General features: G+C 43.8%; 1 protein-coding gene across 6 annotated transcripts in view; it reads left to right on the top strand.

Annotated features, from left to right (window-relative positions):
- The window catches only part of RP1 (RP1 axonemal microtubule associated), a 334,459-nt gene extending 320,338 nt beyond the window's left edge, over nt 1–14,121 (top strand). For all 6 annotated transcript variants that reach the window (XM_075920698.1, XM_075920699.1, XM_075920700.1 and 3 more), the window contains 2 exons: nt 2,612–2,687; nt 12,533–14,121. In XM_075920698.1, the coding sequence (XP_075776813.1) occupies nt 2,612–2,687; nt 12,533–12,587 (131 nt within the window). In that variant the 3' untranslated portion in view covers nt 12,588–14,121. The remainder of the gene's footprint in view (nt 1–2,611; nt 2,688–12,532) is intronic.
- Nucleotides 14,122–21,884: the final 7,763 nt, after the last annotated feature.

The following is a 21,884-nucleotide window of genomic DNA, read 5'->3' as shown; positions in this document are numbered from 1 at the left end:
TTCTGCAGCACCTTAGAGACTAACAAAAAATGTTGATTGTATCATGAGGAAGGAAAGGAAAGATTATTCTCTTCAATTTACTGATAGCGAACTAAGGGCCTGGGAACTCACACAGGGTCACACACAAGTCTGTGACACAGCCAGAAATTGAATCCAGCATCCAGGTCTTCTGAATCCCAGACCAGTATCACCACAACAAGTCTATCCTTGCTCTCTGTCTCATTGCTTCTTACCCCACATTCCATAGTACTGACCTCTGTGCTCAGAATGGCTGTTGTATTGTCATCCACCTAACTCCTTCACTCTTGTCCTTCAAATCACTCCCTACAACTCTTTTCAAGCAATACTTATGATGATGATTGTTATTACATATGTTACTATGGTGTCTAGGAAACCCAGGCCTAGTCCAGGACCCCACTGTGCTAGGCAGTGTACCTACACAGAACTAAAAGACTGTCTCTGCTCCAGAAAGAACACTTCCTTTCTGCTGCACGTCACCTGTAACCCCACACTCCCCTTTAAAATGCATGCCATGCAGTGTCCTGTCTTACATTTGTTGACATTGTCTAACATAGTCCCCAACTTCGCAAGTCTCCCAAGCATGGGACTCTCATTAAGGTCAATTGGAGTTTGAGGGATAACAGATAAAGCCTCAAACTGTCAACTCTTAAGGACAGCAACAATGTCTTTCTGTGTGTGTGTGTGTGTGTGTGTGTGTGTGAGAGAGAGAGAGAGAGAGAGAGAGAGATTTAATAATCATAATACACGCTGAGTCACAGAGATTTATAGGAAATGTCATATCTTATGAGTAGTATCTGTGATATATGAAACAATTCAGAAGATTTAATTAGTGGAGTGCCAAAAGTACATCACTATTTTTCTAAGTTACACTTGGGAACTGGAAACTCAGAATGTTGGCATTCTTACATCCTAGGTCCTATGTAGTTATCAGTTAATAACCATTCATAAGCAATGAGAAACTTTAGCAAGCTTTGACCTTTTTATGCAAATAGGCAAGATTCTGTTTTGTAAAGAATTTTTTGTCCTGTTTTATACTTTTTCCATAGTTTTGCAAAACAGATTAAATATTGTGCCTTATCCCCAACACACACAAATTACGCACGGAGGTGTCAATATACATTTTCAACAAATAATAGTATTTTTCTAATTGATTTCCAACTGCATTCACAAAATATTTTTTACAGTCAAATGCAACTTCTAGCAAACAAACACTTAGGGTATGTCTACACTACCCTCCTAATTCGAACTAGGAGGGTAATGTAGGCATACCGCACTTGCAAATGAAGCCTGGGATTTGAATTTCCCTGGCTTCATTTGTATGAAGCCAGCCGGCGCCATTTTTAAATGCCGGCAGTTCGAACCCCGTGCCGCAGCATGGAGTAGCTAGTTCAGATTAGGCTTCCTAATCCGAACTAGCTGTACTCCTCATTCCACGATTAGGCTTCCTAATCCGAACTAGCTACTCCGTGCTGCGTGTAGCCGCGCGGCACGGGGTTCGAACTGCCGGCATTTAAAAATGGCGCCGGCCGGCTTCATGCAAATGAAGCCCGGGAAATTCAAATCCCGGGCTTCATTTGCAAGTGCAGTATGCCTACATTACCCTCCTAGTTCGAATTAGGAGGGTAGTGTAGACATACCCTAAGAAAGCAGTACTGAACTCACTACCGTTAAAGTACTGTGAACACTGTAATATTAAATGAAACAAAGAGTGCTGTGGCATAAGTAAACTGTGGAGCAAGATCACAGATATTTCTCCATTTGGCAAAACTTTCCAGAAAGGTACTAGTTTGTTTATAGACAAAAACTTCCAAAATAAAAATGTGAAAGATGTCTTTTCAAAGTCTACTGGGCAGGGTTCTTCACTCCTGAAGATCATGAAATCCCTACTCTCTCCCTTTCTTCCACTGTAGGTCCATTGACTTCAATCAGACTTATGTACGTACTTCAAGTTAACCACATCTTTAAGTATTGTCCTGGATAGGGTTATTTTGTGAATTGGATCTGAAAACATGCTGATATAAGAAACATTCATACTAGCCAATTAGCTTTCACAAATCCAGATAAATTCATTAAAAATAAAAAAAATCAACCATAAAACCCTGTTTTCCCTTAAGAACAATGTTTCCTTATGGATTCTTTCCACTTGCAAATTCTTTCAGATTTTTTTTAAATTACGTTGGCAGCTAATGTAGATCAAAATACATTAGCCATGTACTATGTTCTTAGATAACATTTCACACTGGAAATAAGCAGTAAAATCTAATTTCAATAACTTGTGCCATATGGCTGTGCACTCTGCTTCATTTAACTTACTAACTGCTCCTTTCAGTGCTGAAAAGAAAAAAAAGATTTTAGGAGTAATCAAAGCTTATCTTTTTTTTCTGTCAAAAATGTCTTGAAGGAATCTTCTTCAAAATGAAGAAAAGTTGGTAATAACTTCAATTATCCATGTTTCAGTCTTGTTATTTTTACTAGATCCATGCAATGGTGCTGAATCACAGATGGACTGGAAAATGAAACTTTTTTTCTATATTTTGTTTGCATTTGAATTGTATTAAATGTCTACTTGCTCTCTTTTTTTCTTCTATAGCAAGTGGCTGGTTTCTGGAAAAAGTAGAAATCATAGATGCATCTACAAATGAAGTATATTGTTTCAACTGCAGAAGGTCTGTAAGCCAAAAATCAAATGTCTTCATTATTTAGAATTATATTTTTAATAACATGTACAGGCAGTCCCCGGGTTACATGGATCCGACTTACATCGGATCCCTACTTACAAACGGGGTGAGGCAACCCCACACTAGCTGCTTTTCCCCCTAGCAGACCAGGGAGACGCGAAGCTAGCACCCCACCCAGCAGACCAGGGAGACGCGGAGCGGCTTTTCTCAGCAGACACCTCAGCTTGAGAATAAAGGACTGAGGGAAGTGAGGTGTGGGAGAATAAAACTGAGCTCTGGAGAAATGTTTGGCTAGAGTTTCCCCTACAATATGTACCAGTTCCGACTTACATACAAATTCAACTTAAGAACAAACCTACAGTCCCTATCTTGTACGTAACCCGGGGACTGCTTGTCCTGTAACCTGTACATCATATTTTCACAACTGCTTTTTAAAAACTATTCAGTTTCAGTGTCTATTTATCCATTTGGAATAGGGACCAGGGAATTTATTTAGCTATACAATGTTATAGCTAAAAGGAAGGCTTTTTCATGGAGGTGGTAAACAAAGAGAATCATAACCCAAATGTAGGGGTCTTTCTGAAAAAATGGCAAGGGGATTGGTTAAAGTTTGTACTGCACAAGCAGAAACCCTTCCTAAAGCTTAACTATTAATGAGCCTACTGATAATTTACAGCTATTCATGAATATGTGTACAGGCAGTCCCCGACTTACGCATATCCGACTTATGTCGGATCCGCACTTACGAATGGGGCTTTTTCGCCCCGGAGGTCGAGGTGGCGGATTGCTACCTGCGAGCTCCGGGGCGAGAAAGCCCCGTTCATAAGCTGCTCTGGTGCCCCTGGTCTGCTGGAGACCGTCTCCAGCAGACCAGGGGCACCGGGCGGGTTCCCGCGCTTCTGAGGCTTTGCCAGAGCAAAGCCTCAGAAGCGCGGGAACCCGCTGCTGCTGCCGCTTTAGTCCCAGTGCCTGTGGTCTGCTGGGGACCGTCTCCAGCAGACCACAGGCACCGGGACTGAACCCGCAGCAGCGGCGGGGTCCCGCGCCTCTGAGACTTTGCCAGAGCAAAGCCTCAGAGGCGCGGCACCCCGCTGCCACTGCGGCTCTGCGCCCCGTGTTCCTGGTCTGCTGGGGGGGGGGGCACAGCTAGTGTGCCCCCCCCAGCAGACCAGGCTTTCGTTTTGGACCCTGGGGCAGAGCAGCTGGGGCGCTGCCGATTGGTCCTGCAGCGCAGCTCTGGGCACTACTGGACCAATCCGGCAGCACCCCAGCTGCTCTGCCCCAGGTCCTGATTCAGCCGCTGCTGGTCAGTTTCAGCAGTGGCTGAATCAGGACGCCTGGGGCAGAGCAGCTGGGGTGCTGCTGGGTTGGTCCAGTAGCGCCGAGGAGCGGTGCTACTGGAGCAACCCAGCAGCACCCCAGCTGCTCTGCCCCAGGCGTCCCCAAGTCAGCCGCTGCTGAAACTGACCAGCGCTGACTACAGGAAGCCCGAGGCAGAGTTGCTCTGCCCCAGGCTTCCTGGAATCAGCCGCTGATCAGTTTCAGCAGCAGCTGACTTGGGGAAGCTTGGGGTTCTTAAGTTGAATCTGTATGTAAGTCAGAACTGGCGGTCAGTTTCAGCAGCGGCTGAATCTGGACGCCAGTTCCAACTTACATACAGATTCAACTTAAGAACAAACCTACAGTCCCTATCTTGTACGTAACCCGGGGACTGCCTGTATTCTAAATTAAAATATATTTGTTTCTTGGAAGTTGAAATGTATAACTGAATGATAGCATTAGTGTGATATTTCCTGCAGTACAATGAATTCTTAGCATGTTTATACAGCTTCAAATTAAACAGTAGAAACAAACATTAGTGAAGATTCCTGTTCAGAGATTCATCCATTTCTAGATACAAAATATAACATTAATGTATTTTAAGAAAAAAAGTAATATAAAAATTGCCCAAGTTTCCTGCTTCTAAAGTAAAGGTTATAGTTTTGTGGTTTGAAAACAGGTTTGGGAGCCAAGAAAGTCCAATTCTGTTCCTGATTCTAAAAACTTCTGTGAACTTAGGCAAGTCACTAAGGCCAAAAAATTCAACATATCTTGTGATTTTAGATGACTTTGGGATATTTAGCTTCAGACTTCTAGGGTCTGATTATCAGAAGTGTTGAGTACTTGTAACGCCCATTGACTTCCTCTGGAGTTGTGAGTTCCCAATACTTTTGAAAAGTCCAAGGTGTCTCAAATTGAGTATCCAAAATTAGTGGACCCATGTGAAAAGGTTGGCCTTATGCTCTATTTCCCAGTTATTCTTCTTCGAGTGATGTCCCCGTGGGTGCTCCACTACAGGTGTCGGGCTCGTCCCGGCGCTGCAATCCGGAAAGTTTTCGCCAGCAGTAGCCCCCTCCGGAGGACCGCACATGCGCAAAGTGTCCTGTGGCGTTCGCGCCTTTTCTGCGTCGCGCGGTCTGACGCGCCAGTTCCTCCTAACCGTCCACGGCCGCAGACGGACTTGGAACACGCTCCCCTCTGAGGAGAAATCGTGTTGTTAATTCGTTTGTTCCTTCCCAGTTAGCCCCTTCCCTCATAGTTAGTTAGTTATCTTAGTTAGTTAGTTAGTTCATAGTTTTAAAAAAAATTATTGTTCTCTTGCCGTTACAACCTCTGAGGGCCACTTCGACCAGCCCCTCAAGTTCTTCTTTTCCCTCAGGGACCTCCGCATTAAGCATGCCCGGTTCCCCCGGCTTTAAGAAATGCGCTTCGTGCGCCAATGCCATGCCGGCCTCAGACGGCCACTCCTGCTGTATCCGCTGCCTGGGAGAGGGCCACATTCCCCAGAAATGCGGTCACTGTTCGAAGTTGACTGCCTGGGCGAGACAGGACAGAGAAATGCGCCTGAAGATGTTACTCTTCAATAAGGCGCTTCAGCCCCTGTCGTCAGGAGAACGGGCTGAAGGAGAGGCACGGGACTCATTGGGCTTCCCTCCCAAATGGGTAGTGGACAAGTCAGCCAAAGCCCGTAGTACCTCAGCACCCAGTCCCGCACTTTCAGTGTGCTCAGCCACGTCAGGCCATCTGGAATCGACACCGTCATCCGTGGCACCGAGCCTCCGCACGGCACCGCAACCAGACACGGTGCGGTCTTCGGCACCGAGACACCCAGCACCGTTGTCCCATGCGGCACCTCAGCACGCTTCCAGGCCGGAACCGGCACCAAGAGCCGACCCGGCACCGAAGTCTAAGCTGGCACCGAAGTCTAAGCCGGCACCGAAGTCTAAGGAGCCGGCACCAGGAAAGGACTCGACGGCAACCCAGCCTCCTTCGAGACCTGGGGATGCAGCTTTGCCTCACATACAGGGCACGTCTGCAACGGCCCGCGTGGAACACACACTGTGTGCTGCCCGACCTGCACAGTCAGTTATCTCGGCGCCGGCTCCTGTGGCACCGAGACACCAAAACTCGGGGGATGAAACGGCGCCACCATCTCCACACTGCCTGGAGGAGGCTTCTGACTCGGCCTCGGTCATTTCGATTCCCGTGGCTCCCCCATCCACGGGGGTACCCACTAAGGCGCAAAGGAAGACGCACCATCCCCGTATGCCTTCCCCCACTCCCTACAGGGTGGCTTTTTCCCCTGAGCCATCACTCTCACCCTACCAGAGACGATGAGACCACCATTACGGCTATTCTTCCATACACCGTTATTACAGATCCTCAAGGTGCTCTATTACACCGCCACGTTACCACCGCGCATACTACTCGAGATCCCTGTCAACATTCGCATCGCTCACGATCTCCGAGATCTCCTCCTCGCTCCCGCTACTATCGTCAGAGGAGCGCCGCTTCTTACCGCAATATTCACACCACGACTCTCATTATCGTGGCTATACCTCGCCCCATCGTGATCGTTCACGTTCTTTCACGAGGCACTCACCAACCTTGTCTCAAGAGCGACGCCAATTATACTCACCACGGCCAACGACCCAGGACTCTATCCCGCTGGCTCAACGTCCTCCAACACCTACTGGGGATGAGTTAACAGCTTCGGTCCCGCACAGTGACATCACTCAGTCACCCGTCACAGAGCAACAACCTGCAGCTTCTCCAACAGATGTTTCTTCCTCTTCCCCAGATGACGCGGTTTTTAACGATGAACCCGTGCTTGTGGATGATTACAATCAATTCCATGAACTTTTTAAGCGGGTAGCATATTCTCAAAATCTGCGTACCTCCAAGGTGCCTCAGAAGCAACATGCCCTTCTCAGAAATCTACAACACTCTAATAAGCCGAAACTCGCTCTCCCTTTTGATGCCGTGATCCTTGAGATAGCTAACGACATCTGGTAGACCCCAGCATCTGTACCTTCTACCAACAAACGCATAGACAAGAAGTACTTTATTGACTCCAAAGACGCAGAATTTCTTTTTCGCACCCCACTCCAAATTCCATCGTCGTCGACGCAGCGCAGCAAAGGGCGAAGTCTGCACAATCAAGGAACTCTGCCGCGGACAAGGAATCCAAGCACCTGGATTTGCTCGGGAGGAAGGTATATTCCTCGGCCACAGCCACATTGAGGATGGCCAATTATTCCGCCCAACTCACCAATCACGACTTTGATAATTACTCGAAGTTGGTGCCTCTAATTCAACACCTACCAGGCTCCAAGCAGGACATACTGAAATCTATCATGCAGGAGGGTTATACAACAGCCCGTAATGCACTCCAGATATCGCTGGATATTGCCGACTTGGCCTCCCGCACTACGGCGACATTGGTCGTCATGCGACATGCCTCTTGGCTCCACCTTGCTTCAGTACCAAAAGATCTACAACCCAAGGTGGAGGACCTTCCATTTGATTGAGCTTCCTTGTTTGCCCAGAACACTGACCAGGTGTTCCATTCTGGAAAAGACTCCCGAACTACTCTAAGGACCCTCGGGATATACACTCCGCCTTTCAGGAGCAGGAGGGCATGGCCATATAACAAACAAAGGCCTTCTTCCTCTTATTCCACCCAATGCTTAAGGCCCTACGACCAACAGAAACAAAGGCAGCGCCCCCAACGTTGCCGCCAGCAACCTAATAAGCAGCAGAGTCACCAACAACCTCGGCAACAGGTTTGACGCCCTTGTCGAGGGTCTGCGCACCATCCCCCTATTGGAGCCTTCATCGCGAGTAACCAAGCTTTTCCACCGCCGCCTGAACCCTTATTGCCACTGCTGGTTCGCCATCACCACGGACTGTTGGGTCAGGGAGATCGTAACCTCTGGACTCACCTTTCCCTTCTCTACTCTACCTCCCTCCAACCCCCCATCCCTGTCCCTTTTCAGGGACCCCTCTCACGATCTTCTATTGTGTCAGGAGGTCATGCACCTACTTACCATTGGAGCGGTAGAAGAAGTTCCCCCCGAGTTCCGAGGCAGAGGTTTCTATTCCCGGTACTTCCTCACCGAGAAGAAGTCCAGCGGATGGAGACCGATCCTGGATCTTTGCGGCCTCAACCGCCACCTGCGAAAACAAAAATTCAAAATGGTTACTTTGGGCTCCATCATCCCAGCGCTACACAAAGGGGATTGGTTCGCGTCCCTCGACCTCCAGGACGCATATATCCATATTGCCGTCCATCCAGCTCACAGGAGATTTCTACGCTTTACTGTAGGCAACGATCATTATCAATATGCGGTGCTCCCCTTTGGCCTCTCTGCAGCCCCAAGAGTGTTCTCAAAAACCCTGGCAGTCATAGCTGCGTACCTTCGTCGGGCCGGCATTACCATCTTTCCCTATCTCGACGACTGCCTCCTCACAGGCCCTTCCATACAAGAGACGGAGGCCGCAGTTACAGTTACAAGAGGTATTTTCGAGACTCTTGGACTAATCATCAATCTCCCAAAATCTTCTCTGGTTCCCATGCAAGCCATCGAATTAATTGGAGCCACACTGAACTCTATAACCGCTATGGCGTACCTACCCATGGACAGAGCCGACGCCATCCGAGACCTAGCGAACGTCTTACTTACTGCTCCGGAAGTCTCGTGCCTTACCTTCCTGAAGCTGTTAGGCCACATGGCCCCTACTGCATACATCATAGCGCACGCTCGCCTTCGTATGCGGTGCCTGCAACGTTGGCTTCTCGCAACATACAAACCCGGTATTACCAATGTCCACACACTCATGCCTCTTCCGACCCATGTCAAGGACTCGCTTGCGTGGTGGCTCCATCCTGCCAATACTCTTGCCGGTATCCCCTTTCGTGCTCAATCCCCGTCAATCCAGCTTACCAGGGACACGTCCCATGTAGGCTGGGGAGCACATACACTACAACATCGGGTTCAAGGCTTGTGGTCCCACCAGGAATCCCTACTCCATATAAATTTCCTGGAGCTCAGAGCGGTTTTCAACGCTTGCCGCCACTTTGTCCACCAGATCCAGGGAACCACACTTCAGGTCCTCACGGACAACATATGCACAGTGTACTATATCAATCGACAAGGCGGAGCCAGATACAGAACTTTGTGTGCGGAATCGGTACGCCTTTGGAATTGGGCGATTCGCCACAACGTCACGCTCACAGCCTCCTACGTCCGCAGCAGGATCAATACCATTGTGGACGCACTCAGCAGATCCTTCCAATCCCAACACGAATGGGAACTCCTCGATTACGTATCCCACGATCTTTTTCTACGGTGTGGATATGCAGAAATCAACCTCTTTGCCACTCATGACAACAAGAAGTGTCGCTGTTACTGCTCAAAGGGGGCATAGGCAAGCAATCAAAGGGAGATGCCTTCCTGCTCAATTGGGGGACATATCATCTCCTATACGCCTTTCCCCCAATCTCCCTGATACCCCGAGTGATAGGGAAAATACTATCCAACGCAGCGACAGTAATCCTGGTGGCTCCCTTTTGGCCTCGCCAAACCTGGCTGACGCAGCTCATGCAGATGTCAATATGCCGATCTCAACGACTTCCACAGCTGAGCAACCTGCTCTCGCAGCAACGCGGCAATCTTCTCCATCCAAACATCGATCATTTGCACCTGACAGCTTGGCTCCTAACTGGCTCCAAGGCCTAGAGCTGACCTGCTCCCAGGCAGTCAGAGATGTACTGGTGCAAAGCAGACGCCAGAGCACTCAGAAATCTTACCTCTATAAGTGGCGTCGCTTCTATGCTTGGTGCCAATTGCAGACCATTGATCCTCCCAAGGCACATATCCAATGCATCCTAGACTATATGCTTCACTTACATTCGCAGGGCTTGGGGGTTGCTTCCCTAAGAGTGCATCTGGCAGAGATTTTGGCCTTTCACACTCCGATAGAAGGTTTTTCCATCTTCTCACACCCACTCACGAAGAGATTCTTTAAGGGTATTTCTAATCTTTACCCACCACACAGGCCTATCGCAGAACCTTGGGACCTTACCTTCGTACTGGATACTCTTACTTGCCCACCATTTGAACTCCTCGCAACTTGTGATTTACAAACTCTCACTATCAAATTTGCCTTTCTCCTTGCGATCACTTCGGCCCGTCGAGTTTCTGAGCTCGCAGCACTCTCCGCTGATCCTCCCTACACAATATTCACTCAACACAGTGTCTCCCTGAGATGTCACCCCGCCTTCGTGCCAAAAGTTAATTCATCATTCCACATCAACGAGCCTATGGTTTTTCCTACCTTTTACCCTACCACATGCTACACCTGAGGGAAGTGCGCCTGCATACATTAGACGTCAGAAGGGCGCTGGCATTCTACTTGGACAGAACACGTCCCAAGGGATTGCTATTATCAGTGGCGACCCGTTCTAAAGGTCATCAGCTATCATCACAACGCATATCGTCCCATATTGTTAACTGTATCTCTCGCTGTTACACCCTTAGGGGCAGGACCCTACCCCGTCCACCAATAGCACACTCAACCAGGAGCATGGCTGCCTCCACAGCATTCCTGAAGAACGTTCCCTTACGTGACATATGCCATGCAGCGACCTGGTCGTCGTCATCCACGTTTGCTCAACACTATGCCCTTGACCATCTCAGAGTTGTGGACGTAGCAGTCGCTCAGGCAGTCCTTTCATCTGTGCACAAATAATTCTGAAGCACGATCAACTGTCAGGGTGACTGCTTCATACTCACCTGTAGTGGAGCACTCACGGGGACATCACTCGAAGAAGAAGAAATTGTTACTCACCTTGTGCAGTAACATCTGTTCTTCGAGATGTGTGTCCCCGTGGGTGCTCCACGACCCACCCTCCTCCCTGCTTCGGAGCTCTTGTCTTCCTCTTTTTCAGATGTTCCGGCTAGGAGGAACTAGCGCGTCGGACCGCGCGACGCAGAAAAGGCGCGAACACCGCAGGGCACTCTGAGCATGCGCAGTCCTCCGGAGGGGGCTACTGCTGGCGAAAACTTTCCAGATTGTGGTGCCGGGACGAGCCCGACACCTGTAGTGGAGCACCCACGGGGACACACATCTCGAAGAACAGATGTTACTGCACAAGGTGAGTAACAATTTCTTCTTTAGGCAAAATAAGTTCCCATGGTACACTAATGAAACCTAGATGGATTATGTATATTAATATAGGACCAGGTTCTGGCCAGTGTTCATTGTTTACTGAGCTGATTGTAGTGTCCTGATTCTCAAGCTGGCTTTGCCTCTGACATTATACAGAAAAGTCAGGTCTGTGGCTCTCAGAGGCCATGACATCTGCCAAGATTAGAAGGTGCTTAACAGCACTCCAGCCATGCCTCCTTTTACACCCTGACATAGCTGAAGGAGCAGATGGTGAAAGAAGTGAAGACACTGGCACTACCACAGCCAAAAACACCCCTTTTTGCCCCCACTGAAGAGTTGAAAATCTTAGTTATTTTATAAGCTTTTTGAAGATAAAAAACACTATCTATAAAGTAGTGAGTATTATCATTTTTATTTCATCTGTACATTTTAGCTTTGGATGCACCCGTTTCCACTGAAGTCAGTAGCAAAGTGTCCACTGGCTTTTATGGGAGATTAATTGGGCAAATGTAGGAATCAGGGGATTCTATGAGCCAATAAAGAGGCATCAGATTTAAATAGTACCATTCTTAGCCCCAGAAATATGATATTATAGGCAACATTCTGTACATTACACAATAATCTGTGAAAATATTTTTGCTTAGTCTAAAATTCCAAAGATTTGTGCCACTCAGTGAAATCATTTATTTGTGACTTAAGTATATAGTGTTTTTTTCTTTTGGTTCATTTCTGCTCCTGCTAAAGTCAATGACAAATTTGTCACTGAAATCAGTAGGGGTATGTCTACACTTGCAGCCTATTTTGGAATAGGGCTGCAAATGTAGGAATTCGAAATTGCAAATCAAGCCCGGGATTTAAATATCCCGGGCTTGATTTGCATCTTCCTGGCCAGGCGCCATATTTTTTTTTTTTTTAAATTTACAAGCCCAGAATAACTACCCACGTCGACACACAGCAGTGAAAAGGGCACTCAAAATAAAGCCCTATTTCGAACTATCTGTTAAACCTCATTGCAGGAGGAATAACAGGTAGTTCGAAATAGGGCTTTATTTCGAACCCCTGTTTCACTGCCGTGTGTAGACGCAGGCAGTTATTCCAGGCTTGTAAATTTCAAAAAATGGCGCCCGGCTGGGAAGATGCAAATTAAGCGTGAGATTTTTACATCCCGGGCTTGATTTGCAATTCTGAATGCCTACATTTGCAGCACTATTCTGAAATAGGCTGCAAGTGTAGACATACCCTAGGAGAAGAAGCAGGCCCTAATTTCTTGCCTATTTGTTGGATTTCAGATATACTGTCCCTAATGCACCAATTATGGGTTTTTATATTTTTCCCTCAAGGTGGCTTGCTGAGGATGAAAATGATGGACTCACTGTAGTGCAGCTTTATACATAGCTGTTTTCTAGGATGCACAGTGAATATGCTGCTGCTTCAGATTCATGCTGATTTGATTTATTTGTATTTTATAATTATGAAGGTACTGTGATTATTATGTAGAAATGTCAAAACACTAGATTAACAACATCAGCAGATATTGAACCGACCTAATGTGAACACCCTTCTAGGAATTCTTAACAGTTTGGCGCAAATTAACTGTAAACAAAGCAGAAATTTAGAGCTGTACCATGGCTTTCAGAGTTTGATATGTGCCTTCACAGGATGGAGTATATATCGTAGCATTTATAAAAATCATTTTTTCTTGGTGATTTGTGTGTGTGAATCATAGTTAATACTTGTGTGAAATCTGCTTCAGGATTGATATTTATTAAGATTTGTATTTTCTCAAGATCACTTTTTAAACAAACCCATATGCCTCTTTCACCCCACCATGCATGCAACGTCTCATAACTGCAGCTACAAAACTAACTGTGGGAAAATGATCTTTTTGGATCTATCTTCACTGAAGAATTTGCCCCATTATTTCTCCCATTTACATTTGACACATAACCTTTTGAAGAATACTGATCCAGGAACCTTTAGATCTCACTGCTCTACCTACTCAGAATCTTACAAGAGAATTTCCATGTGCTGTCATTTAGTCATAGCCATTTCTGGCTCTTAATTTCTGTCAGAGAAAAGCCTTTATACCGTCCCTTTCCCACTACTCTGAATTACAACATACTCAAAATAATAAATGCATTTATGACTGAATACATTGTTATTTATGAACTCCTCTCTGTTTATATTGGTTTTACCAGTGTGGGTGCTTGAAGTGTCCATAGAAGAGAAGGGCCTCAAACAAAATTATGAAATGAACGCTCCTTGAAAATTGATAGTAAACATAAGAATACAAACCCAGTTCTAGATGTGAAGTTTGCAAGGGTGTCCCTCTCTTTTTGAAGATCAACCCCAAATCCTGGATCTAAATACTCCTAAACTTTGGGTAGGTCGGCCCTGCCACTGGGAGTGTGCTTCTCAGTATGGATAGACAGACATTCTACATCTGCTTGAGCTAGCACATTAAAAATAGCAGCGTAACCAGTGGTACCACAGGCAGTGGCTCAGGCTAGCCACCCAACCAAGCATCAGGGAGTGGATTTGTATTCAGGCAGCTAGTCCTGGCTGCTGCCCATGCTACCCTCACCTATGCTTCTATTTTTAGCGTCCTAGCTCCAGAAGAGCTAGTGCATGTCATAGAATCATAGAATCATAGAATAATAGGACTGGAAGGGACTTCAAGAGGTCATCGAGTCCAGCCCCCCGCCCTCAAGGCAGGACCAAGCTCCACCTACACCATCCCTGACAGATGTCTATCTAACCTGTTCTTAAATATCTCCAGAGAGGGTGATTCCACCACCTCCCTTGGCAATTTATTCCAATATTTGACCACCCTGAAAGTTAGGAATTTTTTCCTAATGTCCAATCTAAACCTCCCCTGCTGCACTTTAAGCCCATTACTCCTTGTCCTGTCCTCAGAAACCAAGAGGAACAAATTTTCTCCTTCCTCCTTGTGACACCCTTTTAGATATTTGAAAACCGCTATCATGTCCCCCCTTAATCTTCTTTTTTCCAAACTAAACAAGCCCAGTTCATGAAGCCTGGCTTCATAGGTCATGTTCTCTAGACCTTTAATCATTCTTGTCGCTCTTCTCTGTACCGTTTCCAATTTCTCCACATCTTTCTTGAAATGTGGCGCCCAGAACTGGACACAGTACTCCAGCTGAGGCCTAACTAGCGCAGAGTAGAGCGGCAGAATGACTTCACGAGTTTTGCTTACAACACACCTGTTGATACAACCTAGAATCATATTTGCTTTTTTTGCAACAGCATCACACTGTTGACTCATATTCAACTTGTGGTCCACTATCACCCCTAGATCCCTTTCCGCCATGCTCCTTCCTAGACAGTCGCTTCCCATCTTGTATGTATGGAACTGATTGTTCCTTCCTAAGTGGAGCACTTTGCATTTCTCTTTATTAAACCTCATCCTGTTTACCTCTGACCATTTCTCTAACTTGCTAAGGTCATTTTGAATTATGTCCCTATCCTCCAAAGAAGTTGCAACCCCACCCAGTTTGGTGTCATCTGCAAACTTAATAAGCGTACTCTCTATCCCAATATCTACATCATTGATGAAGATATTGAACAGTACGGGTCCCAAAACAGACCCTTGAGGAACTCCACTTGTTATCCTTTTCCAGCAGGATTTAGAACTGTTAACAACAACTCTCTGACTACGGTTATCCAGCCAATTATGCACCCACCTTATCGTGGCCCTATCTAAGTTATATTTGCCTAGTTTATCAATAAGAATATCATGCGAGACCGTATCAAATGCCCTACTAAAGTCTAGGTATATGACATCCACCGCTTCTCCCTTATCCACAAGGCTCGTTATCTTATCAAAGAAAGCTATCAGATTAGTTTGGCATGACTTGTTCTTCACAAACCCATGCTGGCTATTCCCTATCACTTTATTACCTTCCAAATCACTTTATTACCTTCCAATGTCTGTCTACCTGAGCTAGGAAGCATGATCCTAGCTGCAGTGTGGGCATATCCTTTGAGGAGTTTAAAATCTATTTTTAAATCTGAATGTTAAAATGGGCCTCTCTCTTCTCCAGAGCACCATTAGACTGTATGCAATCAGGGATCACTTGATGAATTTGTTATACCGTAGAAATTAAATTTATTTTAATACATTCTGATGAAGTATTTGCATGTTTGCATTTTTTAAAAGTCCTGTGGGTTTTTTTTCCATGCTATTCTTTCAAATAAGGTATGTTGGCTGATACGTTTATGAAAAATGAAACAATGGCTATTTTGATTCAAACAAACAAACAAAAAACCCCACCTTATGGTTATTGCAAGTTGAGTTCTATTTTTATACATTTTGTTAGGTCATCACACTGAAGATCTACTATATGATGTGATCTGACTGAACAAGAAAACAGGGTCAATTTAGCTCTTCAAAAATACTCTTTGCACTTGCATTGCTACCATGCATGCTGGAATGGATTTAAAACTGTATCCCCAGAGTGCACAGTTCAGCTACTTAGAATCAGTATTCATTACACTGAATCACTTTGTTGTGATCTATTATGTGATTTGTTTCATTATTATGTCTTTCATTAATAGTTTGTAATACTATTCTCTTTGATGCCATTGCTGATTTATCATGTGTAAATAATGCCGTCCTAATCTGTTTTTCATTACTAATAGTAAATACCTTCTTCCAGTAGCTGGCTTTCTTATTGAAAAATGATTTCCGCTACCTGCACAGTATACAATTAAATGATTCAATTCACTCCTTTAGGTGCAGATGAATGCAAACTATGTCCCCTGTGATTGCAGGGACAGTAACACAAGGCAGAAGTGATTCAATACAAAGGTTTGAAACTTCTACCTTGACAGGACTGCTTTAAATATCACAGGAGTCTCGGTAGTAGAAGCTGCCTAGAAGATGTTCTTAGTACAGTTAATGACTTATGACTCAAGTCTCATTTTCAAAAGTGATTGAGGCACTTAGGAGCCTAAATCTCATGGACTTTAAATGATCTTTTCTTTCAATATCCATTGACTTTCCAATAGACTTCCAGTATGATTGAACTAAAAGCTGAAGATACACGCTAGTACAGTGAGTTTTTTTCATGAGTGTAATAAATTCAGGAGGCGGTAGCTAGTTTGATGGAGGAATTATTTTGTTGACATAACAGTGTCTATTCCAGGGCCCAGGTCAGCTTAACTTTCTCTCTCACAGAGATGTGAATTTTTACACGCTAGAGCAATGTAAACAGGTCAACTTAAATTTTAAGTATAGACCAGGTCTTAGGCTCACAAGTGCCAAAGGTCCAAGTTTTAAAGGTATTTAGGGGTTGTTGCACTCAGCATTGCAATGCCTAACTGATTTAGGAGCATACACCTAATTTGCAAAAGGAATTTACACATTAAATTTATGGAGATTGCCTATCTCCTAGAACTGGAAGGGACCTTGAAAGGTCATTGAGTCCAGTCCCCTGCCTTCACAGCAGGACCAAGTACCATCCCTGATGAATTTTTGCCCCCAATCCCTCAACAAGGATTGAACTCACAACTCTGGGTTTAGCAGGCTAATGCTCAAACCACTGAGCTATCCCTCCCCACTGATTTAGGAGGCTAAGCCCATTGAGAGTCAATGGGATTTAGACTAAGTGCCTAAATCTCTTTTGAAAATCCAGTTTATATTTCTGGGTCAGTTAGACATTGCAATGCTAAGTGGAGCAATAAGTAAATACTTTTGAAAATCTGGACCCAATGATTAGCTTTTCAAAATGTTACCCCTGGTGCTTGAATGTCTACTGTTAATTATGTAGAGAAGAAGTTTGGCATACTGCCTCTATTAACACAGGGTTCTGAAAGACCATAGACTCTTTCTGCCATTGTACTTGGACTGGCATTAAGGGTATGTCTAGATTACATGCTTCTGCTGACAGAGGCATGTAAAATAGGCTACCCGACATAGTCAATGAAGCGGGGATTTAAATATCCCCGGCTTCATTCAAATAAAAATGGCCACCGCGCTGTGCCGGCTCAGATGATCGTCGGCACAGCGCGCGAGTCAAGATGTGGATTGGTTGACAAGGGAAGCCTTTGTCAATCACTCCGTTATGCCTCCTGAAACAAGGGTTACAGGAGCTGTCAACAAAGGCTTCCCTTATTGACTGATCCGTGTCTTGACTCGCGCTGTGCCGACGATCAGCTAAGCCGGCACAGCACGGTGGCCATTTTTATTTTAATGAAGCCAGGGATATTTAAATTGGCTGTGTCGGGTAGCCTATTTTACATGCCTCTGTCAGCAGAGGTATGTAATCTAGATATACCCTAAATGCAGTGTGGGATAATCCCTTCTTCTAACTCTGGCCTGAATGCTTCAGAAGGACTGGTATTGAGTGCTGAGGAATTCCAAAGCAAAGAACTTAAGACAAAATGAAGGTTGTATGTATCAGGAGAGTGCTATTCAATTTAAAGAGTGCTAGAATATTATATTCTTTTTTAAAAATCAGGCACTACATAGTGAAGATTCAAAATGAATAAACATGTCACCAGAAAATTAGAATGCTGTGCCTCATAAGACCTCAGCATCAGGAAGTCTGGAAATTCTCAGTTAAGATTACGGTAACAATCAACTTTAACTCTGCTTCTTATCTCCACTTTCCTTCTTAACTAACTTTCATGGTATATATATGAGTTACAATACAATATTCATTTGCTATTGGCTCTGATATAACCTACATCCACGTTAGTGGCCTTTAAAGGCACAGGAATACCTAGGCCTACCTTGCTAGGGGGTGTTAGGATTTGAAGGAATATGACTTTGAAAACTAATTGTCCAAAGTCATATTCTGATTGTATTGTTGGGCTCATGAATGCTTTCACAATTGTACAGTCAATCCCAATGCTGCACTGAAGGATTCTCATTACCAAAATGAAAAAAAAAATCATTTTACCAAGTAGGTAAAATGAATGAACCAAAAAGGAAGTTGAAAGTAATAATCATTTTACTTTCATATTTTCCTTCTAATTTAACAAAATGGTTGCTTACTGCTTTTGGAGTGGGGAAGGCAGTGAAAAGGTTTGTAACATGGTATGGATTTTGCCTACAAATGTATCTAGCCCGTATAATTCCCCATCCTGTTCCTGCCTCTTCTGTTATCTCCAATTATGTATTTCAATGTAAAAGATAAATCAATGTGGAGTCAAGATTGCTGACATCCCTGTCTAAAGAACGAACACTAAATCCTGAATTGAAGTTCTTTCACACACTTTAGAAGTCACTTCCTCTTTCATATGTAACATTCCTGTCAATGTACTCACATAAATAGGAATGAGAAATCATAGTTCACATTACAACCTATACCGAGACTGCAAAAACATTAATTTAATATATTGACATGCTTAAATATGCTAAGTAGTTTCTGAAGAACTCTATTAACATTTTAAGCCTGATGCAGCAAGATACTTAAGCCTAAGTTAAAATACATGAGTAATCCTATTGACATCAGTGGAGGGCTACTGCCATACTTAAATTAGGCATGTATGTAAGTATCTTGTTGGTCTGGAACCTGTATCTTTGCAATATATATAATATACTCATACATATGCTATGCAAAATGAAATCACACAAAAGTAATGGATACATTAGCAAACATAATGTATGTATATTACCAAGCAAAATAATTTCTGAAACCATAAGAACATTTTTAGGAAGACCTATAAAAAAGATTACACTATAGAAATGTCTAACTGATGCCTGTTTTATTAACTTTAAAGGTACACTTTTATTTCAGAAATGTTTCCATATGCACATCTGCATTTGGTCCTACAAAAAAGATTATATTCGTCTAGACTCAGTAAACAACATATGACATGCTAATATCCAAACAATATATTTAATTTGGAAAGTTATTAGTTATTTCTTAAAGTGAACTCTGATAAACAATACTGTACATGGTTAGAATTAATGATGTCATGAATTAATGATATCATGAATTCTGATTTCTTATTTGTACGCAGAAGTGAGTTGGTTGTCAGGGGCACAGCAGGCTCTCAGTGTGGTTGCTAGACAACACAGAAAGTTCAACTGGGCTCACTGACCCCTCCAAAGGGTTACACTTCCTGACTGGACAGTGGTCGGCTGCGTAGCCTAACAGCAGCAGTATAGTGGTTGCTGGATGCATACTGTGCCTGCATCTGTGCTTATGTTTGCTTCCTGCTCCCAGCGCTGTTCTGGTTTCTGGCTCCAGCTCTTGGCTACATCCCTGTCTATGACTCTGGCTTACCCTTGGCTTAGACTTTGACTTCTGAATACAAACATAATATACGTATATTACCAAGAAAGATAATTTCTGAAACCTGGTTTCGATTCCTGGTTCTCTCTCTGACCATGAGTCTGGCTTACCCTTTGATTTAGGTTTTGGCTCCAGTTCTGATCTTTGGCTTGGCCACTTAAACGTGATTCTGTCTTCATCCTTGCATGGATGTCAACCCCCTGGAGCTATGTGTGTCAGTACTGGAACTGTCTCCACAAACACAAGGCAAGATCCTGGTCTGCCAGCTAGGTAGGCTGCTCATGCCCCAGTGACTTACATTTATTGACTGAAATACTCTATATTGGCTTTATCATAACAAAAATGCCTTCCCCCTTTACAGTCATATGTAAAAGTCATAAAATACATTTGTTGTCAAATTAATTGAAACACATGAACAATGTCGGGGAAAATGTAAATTAATCCTTTATTGTATAAATATGAAATTTAACACACCTCCTATTTTGCTGACTTTCTCATTATATATACATGTGTTAATTTGTAGTTTAATTTTTAAGCCATGTCAGATTTAAAAGGCCCAAACTAGTGAACATTGTGTAGCATGATTATTTGAATTGTTTCTAAAATTAAACTTAAAAAAAAAAGAAATGCAGTTGGTAGACAGGCATTAGTCAAAACTGGGCTAAAATAGAATCCTACTTATTGTCTTAACTATGGAAAAGCTATTGAAGCTCTAAGGTTAAAGCAGAAAGTCAATGATGCAAGAGAACAGAAGACTTGATTCTCTTTAGTCTTATGCACTTGGCATCACACTGGGAAAACCAGAGTAATGCAGTGGAGACTCAGGCAACATGGATTATCTGTGGAAGGACTGTCTCATCCTTCCATATATAAGGTATCAAGAGCTGAACGTTAGTTGAGGGATAACTGAAAACACCAAGCAGATTTATCTGATCTGGAAAAATCTGCTTCCTTATAGGCTAGAAGAAAAGCTAGAAAGGAATACCACCCTGAAGCAAGAGGTCATGAATATCAAAAGTATTGCCAAACTAAGGGAAATAGCTTTGCTAATGGTATTGATCTATGCAAGCAAAATTGACTAATCTTACACAGTACCAGGCTAACCTAAAAGCAGAACGAGGGAACTGAGAGCAAAACCAGGAATAAAATGCATTAAATAGATAGAACTACTTTATCTAGCTAAATAAGATTGTAGGAAAGCTAATTGGTGAGAATCTGAAAAAGCTAGAAAATACTGTAGAGGAAAAGGAAGAAGACATATTTTAAAGAGAGTATTTCCTTAACGTCTGGAAATGAGTTGGTCAAGGACCTTATTTGGGGACACAGAGAACCCAGTACAAAAGCATAGGAATAAAACAACTTTTCTTAAAATAGAAAGATGATTTGGGAAGAGAAAAAGAAAGAAACAGATGAAGCTGTTCAGACCTATAACAAAGCAAAAGCAAAAGATATTGCACCCATGAAAATAGAGCCCTGGAAGAGTTTTTGCAAAGAAGAAAAAGTCTGCTTTGCATGGTTTATGAAGCAGGTGTAATGATGGCTGTAATCACAGTAATTACCCTTGAATTATATTTTGTAATGAATAGAATAAGATTGAAAAGTGATCTTGGTTTCCTGAATGCACACCAGTTTCTATACTGTGAATATGCTAATTCCCTTGTTGTAGTGGTGCAACTCCATTTAAGATGCACCAGTGTAACAGAGTAAAGAATTTAGCCCAATACTTCAATAGATACTAATCCAGTACCTACATATTGCTTGGGATACAAAGTAAAAAGCATCTAGTTGATAAGAAGAAAAGGAAGAAATGGTTCCAGTAGTGTAAAGGGGCTTTATATATTAGATGTGGATTTAGGCTTACTCCCACTAGAAGGACCCATTTAAACCTCAAGGGGGACTTACTGTGCACCTGCTTTGCTATTTACAGTGCCAACAGCTGAATGTAGAGAATTATACTATCTGCATAGAAAGGGAGTACTAGCTTGCTCCACCAGGAGGGAGAGGGGGAGGAGAAAGGAAGGGGGAGGGAGGGACCAGAAAGAGACAGAGGAGGAGAGCTTGCATTTCACAGTTCCATGGCTAGAACAATGAATGAAATGAAACTTTACCCTGTCACAGGAAAAAAGTCTACTGACTTCCAATATGAAGGGGCTGAGCCAAAGTGCACAATGGTTAACTAGAGTCTTTCTGTTGACTTCAGTGAGTTTTGGGTCAGCTACTTGGAGTCCAATCCTGCCCCTTTTGAAGCCACAGGAGCAAAGGTGGACCTTTACAATGTAGATAGAAAAAACAATTAGTAATAAACTTACCAATCCCCACTGCAACTCCAGCCATTTCCTCACAAATCATGTGGAAAGATCTCTCAAGAGTCTATGGACAGAATAAATGCTGCTGCAAAGCATTTTATGCCGGTAAGAGACCTGCA

The sequence above is a fragment of the Pelodiscus sinensis genome, chromosome 2 (assembly GCF_049634645.1).
Source record: "Pelodiscus sinensis isolate JC-2024 chromosome 2, ASM4963464v1, whole genome shotgun sequence".
NCBI lineage: Eukaryota > Metazoa > Chordata > Testudines > Trionychidae > Pelodiscus > Pelodiscus sinensis.
This window is presented reverse-complemented; position numbering and strand designations above follow the sequence as displayed.